This window comes from Onychostoma macrolepis, chromosome 08, assembly GCF_012432095.1.
Source record: "Onychostoma macrolepis isolate SWU-2019 chromosome 08, ASM1243209v1, whole genome shotgun sequence".
Classification (NCBI taxonomy): domain Eukaryota; kingdom Metazoa; phylum Chordata; class Actinopteri; order Cypriniformes; family Cyprinidae; genus Onychostoma; species Onychostoma macrolepis.
In genome coordinates this window covers 29179186-29204494 of record NC_081162.1, presented here as the reverse complement: position 1 = coordinate 29204494, position 25309 = coordinate 29179186, and the positions used below count along the sequence as shown (strand labels likewise).

Sequence of the window (25309 nt, the reverse complement as noted above, 5' to 3'; positions counted from 1 at the left end):
GATTGGATTGTGTTGTTGGTGTTGTTTTTTTTTGTTTTTTGTAGAATTTTGAATGGAATATTGGAATGAAAAATGAAAACGGATAAAATAAAGGTGTTTTAAACCTCTCTCACACACACACACACACTCTTTCTCTCTCTCTCACACACACACACACACACACACTCTTTCTCTCTCTCACACACACAGACACTCTTTCTCTCTCTCTCACACACACACACACACACACACACTCTCTCTCTCTCACACACACACACACACACTCTTTCTCTCTCTCTCTCTCTCTCTCACACACACACACACAATATAGTTGTCTAGATTATAAACCTGGCTTTGAGTACTACAATGATTGTTGGCTCTTTGTTGCCACTTTGGATAAAAGCAACATCTAAATGCATAAATGTAACTTGTTTTACAAATGTAACAACATCCTCTGGAGAATTAATGAAGGAGTTTTGGGGAAAGTGTTTTAAAACACACTCATCAATCCTCACACTCAACCACTCGTCTGCTCACAGCCTAATTATAGCGGTAATTATAAACTCCACACTTCCTCTCGCTCAACCCAACACTCTCATGAGAATCAGCTTGTTTGTGCTGTTCGACAGACAACGACCCCCTCATAGGAACTCTATTCTGAATATATGTCAGATCCTCGTTAATTTTATTATGGAGACAAAATGAAGTATTTGAGCCTAACAAACAGTGACGTCACAGAACTGGCGTCCGATTTTGACCACGAAGCCTCGTTAAATCTGCTGAGGTCACCAGACAGGAAGGTCACTCGTGGGCACTAATGGCTTTTGCAGATGCTGAAGCCACCTGACTACTGCGGTATGATGTCACTTCCTGCTGGAGTGCTCAGGCCTCAGAGCACGTGATGCATGCTCTGCTTGTGGGCACACACTTGTTTGTTCTGCTCAACATGACTTCACATAGTTCTGATGACCGCAACGATCTGGAGCAAGCCTCCAGAGTGAACTGCAGACACACACACCCAGACGAGTCTCTCACACGAGCCCAGCTCCGGATCTCAGAGCAGCAGAGATGCGAGTCCTGGTCCTGATGACGCTCTTGACGCTGTGTGCCGCTCTGGATCCTGCGGCGCTGAAGGAGGCCACGGTAAGCAGAACTCATCTCTGTTTCTGTGTCAGACTTGCGTGATTATTCTAGATTTGTGCTGAGCTCGTTCTCATATTTGTCTGTGTCTCTCAGGTCTATCTGAAGCGATACGGCTATTTACCTCCATCATCCAGCGCTGATCCTCAGGGATTCAAACTGAGCAAATCAATGAGGCTCTCCGGTATCACACACACACACACACACACGTTTGTTTTTGTGAAAAGTGGGGACATCCCATAGGCGTAATGGTTAATCAAACTGTATGTGCTATTGCTCTACACCAACCCTACACCTAAACCTACCCCTTACAGGAGACTGTCTGCTATTTCAGATTTTCAATACACTCCATTCTGTGTGATTTATAAGCGTTTTGAAAAGTGGGGACATGGAGTAATGTCCTGAAAAGTCACCTTCTCCTTGTAATACCTGTCATAGCCTTGCCATTATACACATTTATGTCCTGATTTGTCATAAAAATGCGCGCACACACACACACACACACACACAGAATCAATGGGGTGACAAATAAAACACTGTTGGGTTTCCTCGAAGCCGTCCGCTCAGAGATCTCTAATGTGTGTAATGTTTCAGGATCTTCCAGCGGGTGACCGGTCTCTCAGTGACGGGCCGTCTGGACGCCAGCACGCTGACCGCGATGAGAGCGGCCCGCTGCGGTCTGAGCGAATCCTTCAGCCGCACGCTGAGATACCGAGTCCTGGGTGAGACAAGAACACAGCGCCGCTTCACCTGTGCTCAATAACACTGATCAAAAATTAAGCACTGCACTGAAAATCAAGCGATCAATCAAGCTGAAAATCAGTCTTAAGTGACCGTTTGTGACCCTGGAGCACAAAACCAGTCCTAAGGGTAAATTTTTTATACATAAATGAGCTTTCCATTGATGTATGGTTTGTTGGACAATATTTGTCTGAGATACAACTATTTGAAAATCTGGAATCTGAGGGAGCAAAAAAATCTAAATATTGAGAAAATCACCTTTAAAGTTGTTCAAATGAAGTTCTTAGCAATGCATATTACTAATCAAACATGAAGTTTTGAGATATTTATGGTAGGAAATTTACTAAATATCTTCATGGAACATGATCTTAATATTCTAATGATTTTTGGCATAAAAGAGAAATGTATAATTTTGACCCATACAATGTATTGTTGGCTATTGCTGCAAATATAGCTGTGCTGCTTATGACTGCTTCTGTGCTGCAGGGTCACATTTCAGTTCTGCTTCAGCAGCTTTCTTTTGTCATTTATTTTGATTTATGTCATTGCATTACTTTAAGAATATTGCATTCATTTAATATTGCTCATGACATCTTGCAATATATATATTATGGTTAGTTTTGTTCTGCTGTAATGCATGCAAGGCTTGCTCTTTGCCAGAACAGAAGCGTATATACTGTTGTATACTGTATGAGTCTGACCGAATCGGTGCGCTGCAGGTCAGTGGCGTAAGAAGAGACTGACGTATCGCATCTATAACCATGCGCTGGCTCTGGGTTGGTCTGGGACGCGAGCGGCGGTTCACACAGCCTTCGGTTACTGGAGCGCCGTCAGTCCGCTTCACTTCCAGGAGGTCAGCGCAGGTCACGCCGACATCAACATCGCCTTCCACAGGAGAGACCAGGGCTGCCCTGTCGCGTTCGACGGACCCGGTGAGACGCACTGCCCTTTCTAAACATGTTTCCAGAAAACATTAGATGTTAGGGTTTGAAATGACTCCTCTAGGCATTTGCATGCAATTCAGTCCTCCTCTGTTGAGTATGAAAGCATGTTTCTGCCACTAAATAAATAAAAAAGGTAACTTTTTATCTCACAATTCTGACTTTTTTTCTTGCAATTGTGACTTAATTCCTCAGAATTGTGATGCAATTCTGTGAAAAATGTCACTGAAAAGGTTTATGCAAGTTTTACAAAGGTCAGTTTAAGACTTGTTTTTAGTTTTTTATAATCATTTTTGCACTAATAACAGAACCTTCATGTCATTTTTCTAAACTCTAGACACAAAACTCAAAATTATTAATTTTGTGTCATTATTTGTAACACAGTCTGTCCAATGTTCAAAACTTTGCATATTGTGTTAATATCTTTAGAGATGCCTTGCATTTGCAGAAGCATTGGTTCAAAAAACTCATTTATTATGAAATATCATAGGAACATTACTTTAGATCTCCACACACACGATACCCATAGTTTCACTGTTTAGTTGTTAGTACAATCATTAAATATAGTTGTTCAAAACACATGATGCAGCTTTCATTATGGTTCTACACATTCATACATCACTGTAATAGACTAGATCCCCAGTAAAGACCTCATCACCTAGACAGACATCAGGACAAGACCTCAGGAACCAGACGAGTCCTCTGCACAATCTGACTCTGCTGCAGCTGGAAGTGAACTGCTGGTCTCGTCTGGTCAGAGGAGAACTGACCCCCGACTGAGCCCAAGGTTTTTTCTCCATTCTGTCACCGATGGAGTTCTGGTTCCTCTGGCTTGCTCAGTTGGAGACACTTAATTCCCAGCGATATCGTCGACTTGATCGCACAGATACTATTAGAACTGAACTGAGCTGGACGATAACATCACTGAACTCAATAATGAAATGCCTTTAACTGAAAATTGAGTGTTTAATCTTATCATTTTACATTATTGACACTGTTTTCCTATTCTGATATTGGAAAGTTGCTTTGACACAATCTGTATTGTTAAAAGCGCTGTATAAATAAAGGTGACTTGACTTGACTAGAGAGAAAAGTACAGACACTGGAATCATTAAACAAAATTCGAAAATTATTTATGAAATAATCAACAGGTTTTTCAAAAAACTTTAAATAAGAAAAAATTAGATAAGAAAAAACTACAGTAGGCCTACAGTGAAATGTCAGCTGGAGTGTTCCTCACTGCTCTTCTATGTTTTTATCAACCCTGTCTTGTGGGTTTGGCCACAGGTTCTCATCCACATCATAACAGATGTTTTCATTAGTTAAAGATCTTGGAAAAACTCCAGTCGTTCTGTGCCGCTCTCATCCAAAAATATGAATGGTTTTCATCAGCTTCCAGCTCTATCACCCTCTAAAAACACATTTACTGTATTGTAGGAAAAACAAATACTGATAACAATGATATAGAATTTTGGGGATTTTTTTATTTCTCCCAACAACAGGCATCTTTAAACTGATCACACCTGAACACACTCAGTCCTCAGTTGCTTTCATAATCTAAACATTTAATATTGTTCATCATTTTCCATAAAAACTATGCTTCAAGAGTAATGCAACAATTATGTAGCATTCTGAGCAGCTGTATCAGTCGATAGTTAGATCATAATAATGAAATGAATAAACTCACTTCAGATTAAATGTGTGAGCTGTATTTTGAAACAGTGATACTTTGATGTTAAGTTTTGTCATTTTGAACCCGTGATTTTAGTTCAATGAACAAAAGAACTTTGGCTCGTGTGTATCGTATCCAAGCATTTGGAAAAAGTGTTAAGTGTTTTGAAAAATGTGCATTTTGATCATCGGTTGTGAATTATGTGACTAGAGTTTTGAAAAATGACATGAAGGTTCTGCTATTAGTGCAAAAGTGATTGTAAAAAACCGTTTAAAGACCAATTAAAGAACATTTAAGGATAAATTAAAGGGAACACAATATGGCAATACAATGTCCTTCCAACCGATCTACATTACTTTTTAATTAATTACACACACAAAAAACAGCTTAACTAGAATGTTTTTGTTTTTTTGTTACAGCACCTTCTGATCACGCTGCAGTAAAGTGATGTTCTTCCTCGGTATTCTTGTCATGTTGTCCAGTGCAAATGACTAAAGACTGACATATGAACATGACATATGATAGGAAGTCTTGTTTTGAGAAATGTATCAAAATGAAGTGAATTAATGATAATAGAAGAATAAACATCAACCAATGAGTTCAGAAAAATCAACTTAATTCAAAGGGAAAACAAGTTTTCATTCCCCATTGGCAGATGTATGTTCGTGTTTTAATCATAAACTCACCTCATTTTGTTCAGTCTCTCAGAAAACAAGTCTTCATATCTTCATTCTTTATCTCCAGTAAATATATCTTGATTTAAGGATGTTTTGATATTTGTACTGAAAAACAAGACAGAAATACTGAGGAAGAGATTCATTTTTTTTTCAGTTCATGCAACATGCAATACCACGACTTTATGAATTTAAGAGTCTCTGCTCTGATTAAGATCTTTTAAATGCTTTCAAATTTCTGTAAGGGAGAATGAAGACTTTTTAACTCTACTTTCAAACAAAAAAAAATCAGTTCTATTCTAGCTTCAAACATTTTTTAAATCAACACTTAAATGTAGGTAGGTTTCATGAAAAAGCAACATTTTGAGCAAAAAGCTGAGAAAATTTCATTTTTTATCAAATACTACATCTGGATCATATTCAGTAATATTATCAAAGCAAAGATGCAGTAGATGGCTTCCATCAGGATCTCAAAGCTTCACAGGCCTTCAACACTTTCTGGGTCCACATTTCACTCTGTAACATTAGATAGTTTTCATTTATATGCGGTTAGTGTTGATGATGGTATTATTTTTCATATGCATATGCTCACATATGAGATCGCTCATTTCTGCGTCTTCGTGGTCTGTGTTTTTGATCGGCACTTTCTGATCAAAAACCTTGGGAGAAACCAGGCTCAGTCGGGGGTCCAGTTGTCCTCGTCTGGTCAGAGAAGAACTGACCCCGACTGAGTCTGGTTTCTCCAAGGTTTTTTTCTCCATTCTGTCACCGATGGAGTTCTGGTTCCTCTGGCTTGCTCAGTTGGAGACACTTAATTCCCAGCGATATCGTCGACTTGATCGCACAGATACTATTTAAACTGAACTGAGCTGGACGATAACATCACTGAACTCAATAACTGGAAATTGAGTGTTTAATCTTATCATTTTACATTATTGACACACTATTTCCTATTCTGATATTGGAAAGTTGCTTTGACACAATCTGTATTGTTAAAAGCACTATATAAATAAAGGTGACTTGACTTTCTAGACTCATTCAGGAGATGCGTAATAGCGCCCCCTAGCGTATAACTGTGAAAACATGCAGGGAAAGAGTTAAGAATCTGCTGTCCGGTCCAGGGCAGGTTTTGGGACACGCCGAGGGCCCGGAGTCCGGCACGGTTCACTTCGATGCGGACGAGGTTTGGACGGAGGGGCGGAGTCACGGATCAAACCTGCGAATCGTGGCGGCCCATGAGATAGGCCACGCCCTAGGACTAGGCCACTCCCAGTTCCACAGCGCGCTCATGGGCCCCGTGTTCAAAGGTTACCGCCGCGACTTCAGACTGCACCCCGACGACATCCGCGGCATACAGGCTTTGTACGGTAAGAGTATGCAGTCGTGCTTCTGTTTGACCAATAACAGGCCAAAACTGATGTCAGCTCTCTCAGGAAAACCTGTGGAGAAAGCCTCCGGCGCTCAGAGAAAGCCTGTGCCGGACCCCTGCTCCGCAGGACTGGACGCCGTCATGCTGGGTAACTGCACCGCTGACCTCTGATCAGTCCAGCGCCTGAGGCGGTCACTCATGTCCTTGTGCTTTTCCTCTCAGGGCCTCTTCACAAGACGTTTGCTTTCAGGGGTCATTACGTGTGGACCGTCTCAGAATCGGGATATAATGCTCCGGTTCCCATTAATGCCCTGTGGAAAGAACTGCCCGGCGACATCAATGCAGCTGTTCACTCGCAAAGAACCAACAAATCCTACTTTCTTAAAGGTGAACTGAACTTAACACAGTGTTGAATTCAAATAGATACAGGAACATTGTTTGAATATATGATGATTTTATAATTTTTTTTTTAAGTCTCTTCTGCTCACCAAGGCTGCATTTATTTGATCAAAAATACAGTAAAAATGTGAAATTTTGTTATAATTTTAAAACAGCTGTTTTCTATGTGAATATGTGTTAAACTGTAATTTATTTCTGTGATGCGCAGCTGTATTTTCAGCATCATTACTGCAGTCTTCAGTGTCACATGATCTTCAGAAATCATTCTAATATGCTGATTTGCTGCTCAACAAACATTTCTGATTATTATCAATGTTGAAACCATGATACACTACCATTCTAATGTTTTAATTTTTAGGAAATATGCATTACCTTGATCAAAAGTGACTGCAAAAACATTTATAATGTTCTTCTGAACTTCATCAAAGAATCTTGTGCAGCAAAACTGTTTTCAGTATTGAACATTTCAACACTGAAGACTGGAGTCATGATGCTGAAAATTCAGCTTTGATCACAGAAATAAATTACAGTTTAACAGATATTCACACAGAAAACAGCTGTTTTAAAATCATAAAAAAATAACATTTTTAATCAAATAAATGCAGCCATGGTGAGCAGAAGAGACTTCTTTAAAAACATTTAAAAATCATGGTTCCAAACTTTTTATAAGTACTGTATCTGCTGAAAATGACCTAGAAAGCAAGTAATAGAAAACACCATTTTAACAAACGCTGCTGTAATTTCAATATGTTATTGTTTTTATTGTTACTGTACCTGATGGCCACAGGAGATAAAGTCTGGAGATATTCCGGCTTTAAACTGGACCACGGCTACCCGAAACGCCTCACCATTCCCTCCAACATACAGGCGGCGTTCTTCCTCCAGAGCCGGCGCGCGCTGGTCTTCATCAAGGTGAGACTCCTGCAGAAGAGCAGCGTTTGTTCTGGTGTGACAGTGATTGTGTGTGTGCTCCGCAGGGATCAGAGTACTGGCTCTGGGATGAACTGGGATCAGCTAAACCCCTGCGGCTCTACCCCAGACCTCTGGCTCAGCTCAGCTCCGGTTTGCCCCGGGATCCGGACGCTGCCTTCAGCGCGAGCGACGGACGCGTCTATGTGTTCAGCGGAGAGCGCTTCTGGAGCCTGAGTCCTGCGCTGACGCTGGAGAAGGGTTCTCCGCTCCGCACCAGAGAGAGATGGATGCGCTGTGATGACTAACTTTACATTCAAGATACAGTCGAACCAAACATTACTCAGACACCTTCAACATTTCTCACATTATCAGTTTATTCTCTATAGTTTAGAAAATGGTGATAAAATATGACAAGAACTCAGAGTTAAATCGTGTCAGAACAAATTCATCTTGATAATGTGAGATTTAACTAAAAAATGATTCTCTTACTGTTTCTGTCTTGTTTTCTAGTATAAAGATCTAAACATTCTTGAATCAAGATGCATTTACTGTACAAGTAAAATGATTTAAGATGTTAAAATAAATTTTGTTAGTTTTTGCCTGCAAATGGGGCAAGAAAAATGATCTTGTTCAGCCTTTGAATGAAGATTATTTTTCTAACCCCATTGAAAAACATTTTTTGCAGTGTATGTAATGGATTGCAATCAACCAAAAATTATTCAGCTGTTAAATTTAAGTTCACAAATAAATAATACCAATTTAGCTTAAACCAATTACCAAGCAATGCTTCATTTTGTTCAGTCTGTGTGTAAAAAGGTCAAAGTATGAAGAATTTTTGGGTATAATATGTCACAGTTTACTTTATTTTGCTATCCTCACTTACATAAATGAACTGTAGTGTCCTGCACCCGCTAGTAAAAAAAATATCAGACATTATATCTGCTGTCTGAATAATTTTTGGTTTGACTGTAAATCATTTCCATGTCACACTTCAAACAGAGCATCAGTATCTCTAGTTAAGATATCAGACATATTACAAGTCTTTGTCAACAGTTTATTAGTCATCTGTTTTTCTCTAATGCTGATGTATACATGAGCACATATACTGTATTTATATTTATGTATGACTATGTATTAGACGCTTGCAGGCTTTTGATTCACCTTTGATTCATTTTTAATTATGCAAATGAATTTGAATATTATCAAATATATTAATTTGTATTAATAATAAAGGATTGAAACTAAAATCATTTTCAGAGATCCAGAGATCAGCGCATCTATTTTCATATTTACATGAATAGTTCAGTTCCAAACCCTCAAGACTTTCATTTTTCTCTGGAGAATAATGCATTAGTTCTGTGTGCTCTTGTACAATGAAAACGTCTGCTGTATATCCGGAGCACGTTACAGAAATGACCAATGATCTCGAGCCGCACCAGAGCATCAGATCCCACCCTCCACTCAGACATACAGACGCTTTTCAAGATTCATTTCCGGAATCACTTTTTTTTTCATGGATGCCTGGATTGTGTCAAATCTTTTTCTTCTATTTTACTGTGAAACATACTCTTTAAACTCATCCGAGGTTAATCTGCTGTATTTCATCTACAGAGCGATCAGATGTCTTAACGAATCTCTCTGATCCCGAGACCCCAACATCTTCTCTACTGCTAGCATACGCTAAACACCAATCAGACAAATCAAGAACAATATTAAGCAATGTTTTGCAAGTTATTTTCAAATGTGACGTCTTATATATATATACCTGGGTTTCTGCAGATTTTATGGAGATAAATGTATGACTTTTTAAAGACCCTTTAAAGACTGTAAATGTGAGTGTCTTGTATTAGCAACACTTACAGTGTTATTTAAAATACAAATTCTAACATCTCCATTACTTTATAATTCATTTTACAAAAGGAAAAATAGCTTATGGATTGAATATCTCTGCTCACAAACACTAGAATATGGAAATAACTTTCACTGTAGTACAGATCTCATTGGTTCTTCCTCAGTATTTTTGTCTTGTTTTCCAGTGAAAATGTAAAAAAGATTTTTAAGGCAAGATTTACTGCAGAAACAAAATGACATGACAGAATGTCTTTCTGTGAATTCGATCAAAATTAAGTGTTTATGATTAAAGCAACAAAAAATATCTACCAATGGAGACAGAAAAATCAACTTAATTCAAAGGGAAAACAGGTTTTCATTCTCTATTAACAGACATTTGTTCCCGTTTTATACAAACATGCCTGATTTTCTTCAATTTCTCATAAAACAAGACTTCATATCTTCAGTTTGCATCTCCAGGAAAAGTATCTTGATATAATGATGTTTAGAGATTTGTACTGGAGAACAAGACAAAAACACTCAAGAAGAGATTCATTTTTACATTTAATACCACGACTTTATGAATTTAAGACTTTCTGCTCTGATTTAAGAGCCTTAATTAGTGTTTTAGGAGCAGCAGAAGTCCACATAGAGCTGTACAGCTTTAATAAACGTTTCTCCTCACATCTCAATATAATCAAAGCGTCTTGTGAATAAGACTGAAGCTATTTTTGAAGGAAGTGTGTAGGACTGGCCTCACAGACGGAAGCTCCCTGCCGACCCACAAGGCCTTTCTGTGTGCGTTTGCGTGAGTTTCCTGAACTGGAGACAGAAACCGCTCTAGAGTCTGAGAAGAGCCGACGCCGAGGTTGTGAGGGGCACCAGCGATCCCGTCTCAGAGTCGAAGTCGATGACGGTGTGATGAACGGAGCTCAGACTCCACAGCGACGAGCCCGTGTGTGTCTGCCGCTCTCGCAGGCTGGCCAGATAACTCTGGAGAAAGACAGACGGAGATCAGCGAGTGAAAGAGCAGCGTATGAGACTCCTGCTGTCAGTGCGGTTCGGTACCGGGGCCAGAACGTCTCCGGTGTAGCGCTGGAGGGCCGGCGGTCTGCGCTCACGCTTCTGTCTGATCCGCGTCAGATCCAGCTGCTTCTGTTTCCCCGTCACAGACACTGACACACACACATACCACACACAACACAACACAACACATTAGGGCTGGGTATCCATTCAGATGCGCTGATTTGATTCCATTCTTGATTTTATTATTACATTCAGTGAATATAGTTTTAATACAAATGCTATTGATATTTCTAAGATATGAATAGTAAACATCAGTTTACAAATGGTGAATTAATAAAAAGAAATTAAGAGCCACAGGCCTGTATTTTAAACCTATTCTTTTGTTATGTATAGGGTCCTTTTTTAAAACAATAATAGGGCCCTATAAAATGGTTTTCTTAATTTTTCTGGTAATCAGATAAAGCCATAAAACATTAATTTAGTTTATCCTAATCAAATGAAAATTAAACCCTTTTATCTTTTTGGCAAACAAAGTGCTGCACAACAGAGGTTTACTGTTAAAATTAAAAAGTAGTAGTGGCATTGCTGTTACACTGAGTCTTAAGATAAGTAATAATATATTTCTGTCACAGTTTCTTCACATTAAACCAAACTTTTATTTTGACGGGTTGCTGTGAAGAACTTGCAGCTGCTGTGTTGATATGATGGTAGTCTTCTCAAATTAAACGGTAAAATGTTAATGAAACGACTCCCAGAACAGCTGGAGATGATATTTGTGTGTTCATATGAAAACACCGCGAGCGTCGTCTGCGCTTTAGTATGTGTGTAGTAAACAAATAGTGCGTCCACCATTCATTCACTGATGTCAAATACTTCCGCAGATTTGTAGTATTGCTATAGCATTGCATATGACGCATATTGCTTTGTCTTTGGTTCTTGTCAACAGTATCTCCGCCGTGATAAGCACTGAATGAATGACAGGCTTTATGTTGTAACATCGCGCATCTAGCGGAGAAGACTGATCATAAGATTCACATTAAACAGATCTTGTGTTAAATATTTGCTAAAATAAATACCGGAAAAGATTGATTCGCGGCTTTTCAGAATCGATATCAAATCGACTTCATTTAATCTAAAAAATTTTTTTTTGGCCAGCCCTACAACACATCAATCCTTTATTCAGGAATCATGAACTCTAGAATGTCTTCCCTTCATCCACGGTAACGCCTTCTTTCTTTGTAGGGTTTCTGCAGGTAAATTTAAGACTCTTTAAGATCTTTTCAAGACCAAGTGAAGAAAATTTAAGGAATAAATGAAATGGAACACAATACGCCAATTAGTTTTCTTAAATTTCTTTCTTAGTGTGAAAATAAACTTCCATTGATTTTACAGAAAAAACCCTTATGGCTTGAATATCTCTGCTCACAAACACTCAGAGGCGGACAAAGTACACAACTCCATTACTTACAGATACTGCCATTACAAGTGAAAGTTGTAAAGACAGATTTTTATTTAAGTAAAAGTACAGAAGTACTTGCTTTTAAAAGTACTTTTTAAAAGTTTTATTATTGTTGTATGTAATACTTGCAATAACTCTGAAGCAACTTACAATACATTACACCAACTGAATACACTGACTAGCTTGTAGTATCTTTGGAATAAAGAGCTTTTAGAATGTTAAAAACCGATGGGGAAAAATAGAACAAAAAAACAACAGTGATCAGTGATCTCACACGGCTCTGGCAGTGTCTGCACACATCTATGTGTAGACATTCATCCACATTTACACAGAGTGGACAGTGAAATCCTGTAAATACAGAGTGATAAGCTGTATAACTTTACAACAGCAACACTGCTTTACCAGAAAGCAAAAGAGCAAGACTTATTTGACATCAAAACAAAAAATGTAAAAATGCTGTCTAATCGCTCTCGCGGTGCTTTGATGTCACACACACAACGGTCTGCAGCGCTGCTTCGAGCCAAACACCTGTGTTTTAGGAGACACACAACAGTTCTTCTGTGGCTTTATAGGTAATATTTTCACTTACACAATTTAGCAAAATCAGGCAATATTGTGTCTAATATATACCACTATACCAATATTAACTTCTTATTATTGAATTGTTGTAAATAAATATCACATTTGCAACTGGTCAGTGTTCAAAAAATGCTGGGAAATCACTTAATGTGCAAGAGTGATTACTGATAAACTGTCTGATGAAAAAAGATAGTCACATTTTAGAGAAGAAAAAATATCACCCGCTGACTTTAAAAGCTGCTACAGAGTAACGACTCTCTACTTCCAGGACTTTGATAGAAATGCAGTGGAGTGTAGTGAAGTTAAAGTTATAAGTTTCCAGAAAAAATAATACTCAAGTACAGATACTCAAAAAGTATACTTAAGTACAATACTCGAGTAAATGTACTTAGTTACTGTCCGCCTCTGCAAACACTAGAATATGGAAGTAACTTTACTGTACCTTCTGATCACACTGCAATGCTCTTCCTTAGTATTTTTGTCTTGTTTTCTGAGAAACTGATCAAAATGAAGTGAGTTTATGTTTAAAACAAGAACAAATATCTGTCAATGGACAGTTAGAAATCAACTTAATTCAAAGTAAAAACAAGTTTTCATTCTCCACTGGCAGATATTAGTTATTGTTTTAAGCATAAACTCACTCAATCTTGTTCAGTTTCTCAGAAAACAAGACTACTCATCTTCATTCTGTATCTCCAGTAAATGTATCTTGATTTATGGATGTTTAGATATTTGAACTGAAAAACAAGACAAAAATACTGAAGAAGAGATTCGTTATTTGCAGTTCATGCAACATTTAATGCCACGACTTTATGAATGTAAGACTTTCTGCTCTGATTTCAGACCTTATAAAGGCCTTAATTAAGACTTTCTAAGACCTACAGAAACCCTGCATAATGTATACATTTTTCTTCTTATAGTTTGCGTATGTATTCTGGAACGCTGTCAAGAATACGTCGGTCATATTTCAACCCCCCCCCCTATCTTAAATCAGATAGAAATAACTGATTTAAAACCATTTTTAGCTGCTGATAATACTAGTGCTCTAATCATTTTGGCCACCGCTGTATGTTGTGGTGTAATGTGACCTGTGTGTGTGTGTTGTGTGGTTTGTGTGTGATGTGTGCTGATACCGTCATGGGTGATGCTGCACTGGACCAGTGTTCCCAGTGCTGTGAGTACAGGCCAAACCCCGATGACCGCCCAGCTGTACCAGCACAAGCCCTGCCGTCTCTGCAGACCCTCATACGCCTGCAGCAGCAGCACGGGCGTCTCAGCCAGTAATCCACACACCCCACGGCCACCGCCGCCCCGACCGCCGCTGTCGCAGCTACCATCATGGCCCTCCTCCAGCGCAGAGCGAGGACGGCGAAGAGAAGGCTGGTCCCTGCGGCGGCGCTGACCGGAGCCCAGGGCGGGCTGAGCACGGGGTAATACTGCCCCAGCAGCAGCAGGGCGGCGCCGGAGAGCAGCGCACCCAGCTGCAGGCCGCTGAGGAACAGCCCCACGCTGCGCACCTGCACCGCCAGCAGCGCTGCTAGCAGACCCAGGCCCAGAGAAACGCCCGCCTGCGCCCAGCCGTCCAGCACACACTCCCACACACACAGCAGCTGACCCACCGCAGAGCCGGACGCCAGCCCCGACACAAACAACACCGTCCTGAAACAGCGGTAACCTGAGGAGCAGGCGAGAACATTACAGACGATGATTCCACTGATCACACACTATCACCTTCACCACACGTCCTCAACTGTGTCCCTGCAGCACAAAAGCAGTCATAAGCAGCACAGGTATATTTGTAGCAATAGCCAGCAATACATTGTATAGGTCTAAATTATTAATTTTTCTTTAATGCCATAAATCAATAAGTCAAGTCACCTTTATTTATATAATGCTTTTAACAATATAGAGTGTTTCAAAGCAACTTTACAGTATCAAATAGGAAAATAGTGTCTCAGTAATGCAAAAGGACAATAGTAAATGCTCAATATTCAGTTAAAGGCAGTTCATCATTGATTCAGTGATGTCACGTCCAGCTCAGTTCAGTTTAAATAGTATCTGTGCGATCAAGTCGACGATATCGCTGGAAATTAAGTGTCCCCAACTAAGCAAGCCAGAGGAACCAAAACTCCATCGGTGACAGAATGGAGAAAAAACCTTGAGAGAAACCAGGCTCAGTCGGGGTCAGTTTTCCTCTGACCAGACGAACCAGCAGTTTGTTCCATGCTGCAGCAAAGTCAGATTGTGCAGAGGACTGATCTGGTTCCTGTGGTCTAGGATATTAAGTATCCTAGACCACCTTTACTTAATATTAAGGACATTAGGATATTAAGTAAAGATCATGTTCCATGAAGTCATTTTGTAAATTTCCTACCATAAGTATATTAAAACTTCATTTTTGATTAGTAATATGCATTGCTAAGAACTTCATTTGGACAACTTTAAAGCTGATTATATTTAATCTCAATATTTAGATTTCTTTGCACCCTCAGATTCCAGATTCCAGATTTTTAAATAGTTGTATCTTGGCCAAATATTGTCCTATTCTTCATGCCTTCATTTTGCATTTCTACTAAATGTGTCTTGATTTAAGGATGTTTAGATATTGGAAAACAGGATTATTAATTTAAAGGGGTCATATGATGCGATTTCATGTTTTCCTTTCTCTTTGGAATGTTACAAGCTTTTTGTGCATAGATAAGATCTGTAAAGTTGCAAAGATTAGTCTCAAACCCAAAGAGATACTCTTTATAAAAGTTAAGACTCGTCCACGCCCTCCTAAAACGCCTCGTTTAAACACGCCCCCATCTACATCAGTGTGGGAAGATAAGCATACCACCCAAACGTATACGCAAAGAAAGAAGGCATAACTATTATTCTTGCTGTAGTATTCAAGTCAAGTCACTATTATTTGTATAGCGCTTTTAACAATGCAAATTGTATCAAAGCAGCTTTACATCAGCTTGATATAAAGCTGGGTGGCTTTATATCAGCTTTACAGTATTTAGACGGGAAATAGTGAGTCGAAATAGTGTCACTCTCCTCTGGCCAGACAAAATCAGCAGTTTAAATCTAGGCTGCAGCAGAGTCAGATTGTGCAGAGGACTCGTCTGGTTCCTGTGGTCTTGTCCTGATGGCCGTCTAGGAGACGAGGTCTTCACTGGGGATCAGTCTCTGGGGCTCATCTAGGTGTCCTCGTCTCCGCTGAAGTTCAGGGCTGGTCTGAATCTGATCTGGATACGGACTGGATCGGGAGGCTACGGTGATCTCGGAATAAGAAAGAAACAGACTAATATTAGCGTAGATGCCATTCTTCTAACGATGTAACAGGTACAACGGGTGTTATGGGAAGTGTTCCCGGTTCCGGTTGACCTAATTAATGCAGTCTAACAATCCTTTAACGGATTTGAATTATAGAAATACGATAGTGTATTATGTGTAAGCCAGGTTAAAGAGATGGGTCTTTCATCTAGATCTAGTATTGTTGTTGCCGCCACCATGTCGTGGAGACACTGCGTGTTTCATTGTGAAACTTTGTTTGGGCTAGAAACTAGAAATCAGTGGTTAAGTTATATCTTCAACACTGTTCCAGAACAGTACAACGCAAATATTCGAGTATGTGCAGCGAATTTTACGGAGGACTATTTCCTGAACCTGAGAGAGTAGCCTACAATGTGAACACTATGAATGGCTGTGAACACTATAAAGTGGGGCAATTCCAACATCGCAAGGACAGTCTGGTGCTTCTGACTCACAGCCTGTAAGTACGTTTCGATATTTAAAGAATTTGCTACTGACGATTCAAATGCGAGCTTTGAGCAGTGTAGAGTAGAGCTTGCTTGGTGTTTCTCCAATCACAAATGCAGACATGGTGTTATGTTTACGCGGCACGATGCAACACCGTCATTATAATCAGTAATTATGTCCTCACTGAATGCAACAAATGCCTTGTTTATAATGGGTTTTATTGTTTTAGACTCGTCGCGCCGGGACACGGCATCACAACATGGCGAGGGGCGCAACATTTCCATCTCACGCTTGAGGTATTCGGCCAATCACAACGCACTGGATAGCTGGCCAATCAGAGCACACCTCACTTCTCAGAACGATGAGCTTTGTAAAAATCGGTGCGTTTCAGAAAGGCGGAGCATAGAGGAGCAACAATAATGTACAGTATGTGGAAAATAATGTGTTTTTTGAACCTCGAACGGCGTAAACACATTGCATTACACAAAATACACAAAATAATTTTCTTTTTAGCAACATCATATGACCCCTTTAAGACTTTCTGCTCTGATTTAAGACCTCTTTAAGGCCTTAATCTGTGGGCAGGAGAATAAAGACGTTTTAATAAGTGGTTAGTAGCCAGTTATGTGCTACCAATCCACAGCATCACAGGTTAGCTGTTTCTAGGGCTCGTTCTGTTGCAGAAAACAGCAAGAGCTTTTACAGCAGCAGGTAAGTCAGTCAGGATTGTGTACAGTCGGATATTTTTGGATGTCCTTCCTGACTAACAATAGAGCTAAACTTAGAGAACCAAAGCCATCTAAGGCTGTTTGTTCAGTCCAACAGCGTTCAGGAGGAGGTGCATCTGTTTTTACAATAGGATTTAATCATGTTTTAAATAGCACAGCATTTTACACACTGTCTTATTGTTCTGAGTTTCCTTGTGTAACTGTTATTCAGATAGCTATCGTAACAGCTGAAAACATGCTTGTGTATGGCCACATTATGGCATAACCGCAGAAAGCATAAAGCGCTTAAATACCTGTGAATTAGTTAGCATTAACCCTTTATGTATAACATAATCACTATATTTAATTTGATAGACTTCAGTTTGCACATCGCTTGGAAGACAACACTGGGTAGGATGTGGGTCGCTTTTCAATAAAGTACAAAAAACTTGGGTCTTTAATCTGATTAATCTAAGAAACATCAATAGATTAATAGATTAGCTGCAGCCCTACTTGCCTCAGAAGTGTAACATACACCCAAAAACCACAGACAAAGGTCAAAATGTTTCAAAAGAACCTGCAACAGCTAAAGTTCTAGTTCTAGTTAGTTACACTGAATTTTTGTTATTGTGTACACAAGAATAACTAAACGGTACAGAAACAGTTAACGTACCTATTAAACTCATGTACCCATTAAGCACACTTCCATTTTTGAGATCAGATTATAAAAAGAAAAAATAATTTATTATCCTACTTGATGTCTTAACCAATTGATATGTTTGTTACTATATACCTCCTATAATTTCAAGTCAATCAGATCATTGCACACCGAGATATGAGTCTACATGTGTTCACGCTGTCTGTCTCTAAAAACTTGAATGTGAGAAATAATTACATTAGATCCAAAAGATAGTTTTAGCAACACAGCGCAGATGCTAGAGAACACAGTTAGCTGACTAGCTGTATAAGATCGTGTGCTACGCTAACATATGTGACCCTGGACCACAAAACCAGTCATAAGGGACATTTTTTTAAATTGAGATTCATACATCATCTGAAAGTTGAATAAATAATCTTTCCATTGATGTATGGTTTGTTGGACAATATTTGTCTGAGATACAACTATTTGAAAATCTGGAATCTGAGGGAGCAAAAAAATCTAAATATTGAGAAAATCACCTTTAAAGTTGTTCAAATGAAGTTCTTAGCAATGCATATTACTAATCAAACATGAAGTTTTGATATATTTACGGTAGGAAAGTCACTAAATATCTTCATGGAACATGATCTTTACTTAATATCCTAATGATTTTTGGCATAAAATAAAAATGGATAATTTTGACCCATGCAATGTATTTTTGGCTATTGCTACAAATATACCCCAGCGACTTAAGACTGGTTTTGTGGTCCAGGGTCACATATTACTTCACAGACATTACTGGCTTGTACTTTCAAATCCATAATATTATAAATGTACAGTTTATTGCTGGTCTGTGGTTTTACAGTGCTGTAATTTTTAAAGGTTTCATATTATTGTAAGGTGAGCTTAAAGGGTGCACTACTATGAAAATCACACAGCTTCAGTGTGACATCAATAAGAAAAAGTATCATTTCATAGATATTGTTAACAATAGTTGTTCATATTAAAATATGTATGAACTTAATACATGGCAATCTCAGATGGCGTCCCTGAAGAGTAGCGCGGCAGGAGCTGCTCTCAGGACTAAATTAAAACAATCTAATTTTCATAACCCAAAGAATAATTATGCTGCAGCTCTCCTGAATCCCCACAAGATGAAATTCATGCAGAAAACGTTGTTTTACGGATATATGATTGCCCTCCTATATGTTTCGGTTCAGTGTTGTTGGACTCACGTACGTTGCAACGAGCTTCAATCGGCAGTTCATCTCAGTGAACTAGGACCGCTCGCCTCGCATTCCACTGTTTTAAATCACGGAAAGGCTTCAATTCCAACTGTACAAAGGAACTCAACACGTGTGAGATCTACACGGCCTCAGAGAAAAGTACTGCTTTATTTGACGACAGCGCTTCTGGCTGGTGATATTCAGCTCAACCCAGGCCCTGGTGTCATCGGTGGTGCTCGGTGTGTGGTTGGACTATGATGCTGCACCTGGAGGTGTTTTGCGGTCCTCGCCGGATAATGGTGATCAAGCCGAGACTGATCGTGGCCTGGTTGTTTTGCCGGAGTTTGTTGGTGATTCACCTGAGATTCCCACGATGGCCATTGGTGATCACGCCGGGGTTAACTGTGGTTTGGATGTGTATTAGAAGAGTTTCCTCGACGCCACACCGTGAATCAGCCGTGGAGAAGCATCGCAAGCTGCAATACTTTCAAGCGGTGAACCATTCTAAAATAATTTGGGACCGTGGGGCTAAACCGAAGGGTATTTTAGGAGGACATTTAAATGTTCGAAGTATGTTATCAAAACATAAACAACTTGAAAAATAGCTTATAGACTCAAATTTAGACTTGTGTTTGTCTGAAACGTGGTTAACTAAAACTTTTCCTAGTGCATCTTTAGCAATGCCTGGGTATAAATATTTCAGACAAGATAGGAAAAATTGCAGAGGAGGAGGGCTTCTTATTTATGTTAGAGATCATTTTATAAGTAAACAAGTTCATCTTGAATGCTCAAATGATTTTGAATGTATTGCTGTTTTAATTACTTTATCTTCTCAAATGTCTTTCACCATTGTTGCAGTTTATAGGCCCCCTTCATCTGATATTTCATTTTTTGATCATTTTAGAAAACTTTTTAAAGAAATTGAGATAAGTAAAGAGTGTATTGTTTTGGGAGATTTCGATCTTAACTGGTCTGTTAAAACGACCAAAAAGAAACTGAAGGAAGTAACTAAATTACATGATTTTACACAATTAGTTGAGGGCCCTACACGAATTACAGCTACTTCTCGAACCTTATTAGATCTTATCTTTACTAACAAACCAGACAGAATTAATCTTTTAACTGGAATATCAGATCACAATTTAATACTTGTTTCCAGGAAGCTGAATAAGAATAGATTTGTATATCATAATACTAACCCAGAGTAACCAGAATTATTCATATAGAATACCAAAAAAGGATATGAGTGCTTTTGAAGAAGAGCTTGGACAAATTGATTGGCAATCACTTTTATTTTTTTTGAAAACTTGGAAACTGCACATAGAATATTTATAGAGGAGCTAAATAAATAAATATACAAAACTAGTTGCAAATAAGTATAGAAAGAATAATTTACCATGGATTAATGAACAGGTATGGATGCTTATGAAAAAGCGTGATACTGCTTTAAAAAAAGCTATAAAATCTGGTTTGCAACAAGATCGACTTCTTTTTAATAGTTTAAGAAATAAGGTAGTTAAGACATTACGGCAGGCTAAGGCACAATTTCTTGTTAATATTCTAAATGAGGCTAAAGGCAATAGTAAAAGGGTATGGCAAACTATTAATAAATTGATAAAGAAAGACATTAAATCATGTAATAAATGTTTAGAATTTGATTTTAAAGGAAGTATAATTGATAAACCTGATGAAATTGCTGATGTATTTAATAATTACTTCGTTGACTCAGTTCAAAATTTGAGTGATAAATTTGGAATAAGATATAAGGAAATTAATTCAGTGAATTTAGTAAAACTTGCATTTCAAAGTAGTAACTGAGCAAATTGTGAACTTCGTAGATATACAAAATAATTTATTATGTCCTATGCAATTTGGGTTTCGTAAACAGCATTCGACAGAAACTGCTGAATGTTATTTTATTGAGCAAATTCGGTCAAAATTAGATTAGGGTGGGGTTGTGGGTGCTGTGTTCCTTGATCTACAAAAGGCATTCGATACACTAAATCACAACATTTTATTATCTAAATTATCACATTTAAATTTTTCGGAAGATACAATCAAATGGATTGAGTCTTATCTTACATCAAGGAAACAGTGTACCCAGATTAATACATGCATATCTTCTTTAAGAGATTGTCCCACAGGGGTTCCTCAGGGGTCAACCCTAGGGCCATTACTCTTTAGTTTGTATTTGAATGATTTTCCAGATGTTTGTCCTGATGTACATATTCAAATGTATGCACATGACACTGCAATGACAAAAATTCTAGATTGGTTTACTCAGTGCTGCTTAACATTAAACATTCGTAAAAGTGCATGTATGTATTTTAAAATTAAAAAGAAGGAGGAAGTCCAACCAGATGTATTAGTTAATGGTGAAAAATTACAAATTGTACCAGATTTTAAGTATCTTGGAGTTATTTTAGATTCTCATCTAACATTTGAAAAGCATGTTCGAAAAATAGTCTTTGCAGTGACACCTCAACTTAGAAATGTTTAATTTATATGGAGTCAACTTTCAATAGAAGCTTCAAGAGTCTTTTTGAATTCTTTGATTTTTTCTCATTTCTCTTATTGTATTACTTCATGTTCGCAAGCAGGAAAATGTACTCTTAGACCTTTATGTACTTTGTATAAATGTGCTCTAAAAGTATTCGACAAGAAACCTTACAGGTATCATCATTGTTTGATTATTAATAAGTAGAATCTTTTTTACTTTTGACAATTTTATTGTGTTTTATAATTGTTGTTTAATGTACAAAATTGTTAACAATCTTGCACCTTCACCCTTGAAGGAATTTGTTTTCTCTTGCACTGAAAATATAAGACAAACTAGAGCTTCGTCTAGAGGTGATTGTACAGTGAATTTTAGAGTTACTGATTTTGGTCGTTCAGCTTTCTCTGTAAGGGCTGTTAATAACTGGAATAATTTACCAATTAATATAAGACAGTGTTCCACTTTAGCACAGTTTAAGCTACATTTGAAAATATGGTTAAAGACGAGTCAGGTGAGTGAACATTGAGTATTTCTGTATTCTGAATGGAATTTTGGTGAGTTGTAAAAATGTTTTATAATTGTTTGTAGGATGATGCTTTGTAGTATTTATGGGGATATTTTGTAGAAATTTGGATTGCAGTTTCTATGTGGGGGATTATATTTTTTATCTGTTAAATTTTGGGGGGGATTTTACTGTACATGGTATTATACTGATGTTTTCCTGCCCTGGGACAGCAGATGAAATTTAGTTCTGTAGCTAATTCTGGGGCAGTTTTCTGACTGTCTATTGTTTCTGTCAAATAATGAATTAAATAAAAAAAATAAATGACCTAGACTATTTATTTAGCAAAATCCTGTCATTTTAATAAATATTACATAAAATATATTAAAAATTGTTGCTGTTTCAATTAAGCTCAGTGTGCTCTCTTTAAGATCTTCCACATTGAACGTCTATGTAAATACTTCATGAACAGACTTTAAATATTAACTGATTGTTGTCACTTTAAGTTAAGTTAATCGATTTTCTATGGATTCTGTCGACTCAAATCTGCAGACTGGCTCTAATCTTTGGCAACTATAGCATCAACTTCTCTCTCTTTCCTGGCATTCTCCCGTGTTCACACAGGGTCTGCAGCTCGGCTCTGTCTCCTCCATTTAGCTCGGTTTGTGACGTCCTCCGATGTCCTCGTCACTGCGCATGGTGTGGCCATACCATCTCAGGCGGGCTTCCCGCATCTTCTCCGTTATTGCGGCCACTCGGAGTCGTCGTCTGACGTCCTCATTCCTTATGTTAATACCTCGGGTCCCTGGTCACGTCAGACGGCGACACCATCTCCGACGCACGAGCAAGAACCAACGCGGCGTGGCTCAAGTGGAGACAGGTCACCGGAGTCCTGTGTGATAAGAAAATGCCAGAATATCTGAAGGCAAAGGTCTACAAGACCGTAGTTCGCCCAGTCGCTCTCTATGGCGCTGAATGCTGGCCCACGACTAAGAAACATGAGTTGGCCCTCCATGCCATGGAAATGAAGATGCTCCGGTGGATGCTTGGGCTGAGCCTCCACGACTTGTTACCAGTGTAACTAGCATCAACTTCTCCAGACTGTAAATCTGTGGAAAATCGTGTAGTGTATTCCAGTCTTAAGAGACCATAGATAAGCTGACATCCATTTAACAAGAGGTTTCAAAATGAGGCTAGTTTCTGTGTTCATCCCCACGAATGAAATGTTTTATTTGATTTTTGAATGTTACTTAGCTGAACGTGCACTAGTCTAGATGCTGCAATGTGCTTAAATCACACTTCATTATGAATATATTATTGATCAAATTGAATGCCTTGTTGCTTGATTTTAGTGTTCTGTTTTTTTTGTGATTGACTTCAAAAAAATATATTTTTACAATTATTCTTTAAAAATTTTCCTTAAAATAAACAAGAATTTTTAATAAAGCATGATGTGAGCTTAATAGGAACAGGGGAAGGGTACAAAAATGTACCCATTAAGCACAGCCAACCGTTTTGAATTAAATGATGTATATCTTAATTGAAATGCTTTTGCAATTAAAAATAAAATTAAATATTTTTGTGTGAGAGATTAATATTTTATTTTAACATAACTTTTTGTACTGAAACCAATATCTTGTGCACTAAAAATGTCTCAAAGTAGATTTTGGTGAGCTTAATAGGTATGTTTACCCGAATCCAAACCTCTGAATCCAGTAGAAATCATTTCATCCCTCCTGTAGGATTTTGTGGTCATGCACTCTACGGTTAACTTCATCAGAAGCTCGGCCCGTGTTTGGTTCAGACTCACCGCAGAAACAGTAAATGAGGCCCAGAGCGAAGCAGAGCGAGCAGGTAACGGCTGGTAAGAGCTCATATTCTCTCCTGATCTCCTGAGCGCAGACGACTCTCACGGTCTCCGTCGCAGATAGAGACTCGTTCATCATGCTGGTCTCAAACGGACAGATGCTTTTGCAGATGAAGAGAGAACGGATGTGTATCAAATCCTTAGATTGGTCCAGATGTGTTCAAAAGTGTCTGAAAAAAAAGAAAACATTGTTTTAAACAGAAGGCAAGAGAAGGTAAGCCACTTTCATCACACATTTACTCGTTACAGGATCATGTCATGCGTTTGCTGATTAATCATGAATCAGAAGCGGCTCCTGCAGGCCTGAGAAATCCCACCCACACCCACCAAGATGAAGACCATAAACAGTGTTGGGGAAAGTTACTACATTACAGTATAGCGTTGCTCCCTAAAAAAAAACTATTTGCATTACTTAAGCCGTATTCGGCCGGTAACTGTTTCTCAGGGCGACGCAAGTTATTTTCATCATTTACAGGGAGTTACGTTGAATCGATTGAAAATCAATTGAAAATTCAATGTTTAATACCTTTTTGACCACTGCCGAACATTGTACGGTAATTGTTGTACTTTGCTGTAATTTGCATGCATATTTATTTCTGAAAGGATGGAAAATATTTAAAAGAGCAATATTTCATAACTGCTCCACCACAGCGACTGGGAGCAGAAAGAGAAGAAAAGCACATTCAAAATGGGTCTTTATTAGGGCAGCAATGCAATTTTAAAATGTGTATTATATACAGTTATACATATAACTACATCGTGTATAACTATATACTGTACAACTATAGCGCGTCTATTTTCCTATCTTTAAACAGGAGATCTAAATAATCAAATAATAAATAGGACTATACAGTATATTATAAAATATGCTTGGAATAATAAAAATACGTTTTACATAAATAATATGTATTTTTAAATACATTTGACACAATAATAAGAATAAATTTGTAAAGCAGACAATCATGTGACGTGGTTCCCGGGTTCGTAGGATCACAGAACTCGCTCCTCCACTGAATAAATCGCCGTCCGAATCCATGAGTTTTATCACTGAGGTGATATGTAAATGTATTTTTACAGATGTCCATATGTTAATATGGCCAGTAATATTGCCGGGAAACAACAGCATAGTATGATCAAACTATGTGAATTTAGAGCTGTGAGGAAAAGCAATTCTTCAGGATGCATCTCATCCTCTTTATGGTGAATATGAGTTATTACCATCCGGTCATTACTCAAAGATCAATTATATCCTCCAGTATAGCTCTGTAAAATAAATCTTTGTGATATCACAGCTGTCATTTTACATCTATGGCAGTGATTCTGTTGTTGTGAAAGGGATGTTTGATGCTGGTTCGTTTATTTGTAATGTGTGGTAATCTGATGTTTGTTCGTATTTGTCAAT

The 25309-nt window shown here is 38.3% G+C and overlaps 2 protein-coding genes across 3 annotated transcripts in view; one reads left to right on the top strand and one right to left on the bottom strand.

The window, feature by feature from the left end:
* Nucleotides 1–1002: 1002 nt before the first annotated feature.
* Nucleotides 1003–8733, top strand: LOC131545631 (matrix metalloproteinase-19-like). 2 transcript variants are annotated; one of them, XM_058784643.1, is made up of 8 exons: nt 1003–1122; nt 1216–1303; nt 1714–1841; nt 2580–2792; nt 6269–6664; nt 6739–6903; nt 7703–7827; nt 7893–8733. In XM_058784643.1, exons 3-8 carry the CDS (start codon nt 1778–1780, stop codon nt 8130–8132), a joined length of 1203 nt encoding a protein of 400 aa, XP_058640626.1. In that variant the 5' UTR covers nt 1003–1122; nt 1216–1303; nt 1714–1777; the 3' UTR covers nt 8133–8733. The 2 variants fall into 2 exon arrangements, with proteins under 2 accessions (XP_058640626.1, XP_058640627.1); XM_058784644.1 differs by lacking the exons at nt 1003–1122; nt 1216–1303 and having other exon boundaries at nt 1721–1841; nt 6269–6514; nt 6581–6664.
* A 134-nt stretch (nt 8734–8867) lies between these two features.
* The window catches only part of LOC131545633 (transmembrane protein 198-like), an 18146-nt gene continuing 1704 nt past the window's right edge, over nt 8868–25309 (bottom strand). The window contains 5 exon segments of the mRNA XM_058784647.1: nt 8868–10650; nt 10726–10832; nt 13855–14001; nt 14004–14396; nt 23851–24077. Coding sequence (XP_058640630.1) covers nt 10498–10650; nt 10726–10832; nt 13855–14001; nt 14004–14396; nt 23851–23986 — 936 coding nt within the window. The 5' untranslated portion in view covers nt 23987–24077 and the 3' untranslated portion in view covers nt 8868–10497.

Excerpts from the sequence above, each read along its gene's own strand:
- LOC131545631 (XM_058784643.1), top strand. The coding sequence starts at position 1,778 with ATGAGAGCGGCCCGCTGCGGTCTGAGCGAATCCTTCAGCCGCACGCTG. Across the intron at positions 1,842-2,579 it reads GCTGAGATACCGAGTCCTGG|GTCAGTGGCGTAAGAAGAGA; the intron begins GTGAGACAAGAA and ends GGTGCGCTGCAG. Across the intron at positions 7,828-7,892 it reads GCGCGCTGGTCTTCATCAAG|GGATCAGAGTACTGGCTCTG; the intron begins GTGAGACTCCTG and ends TGTGCTCCGCAG.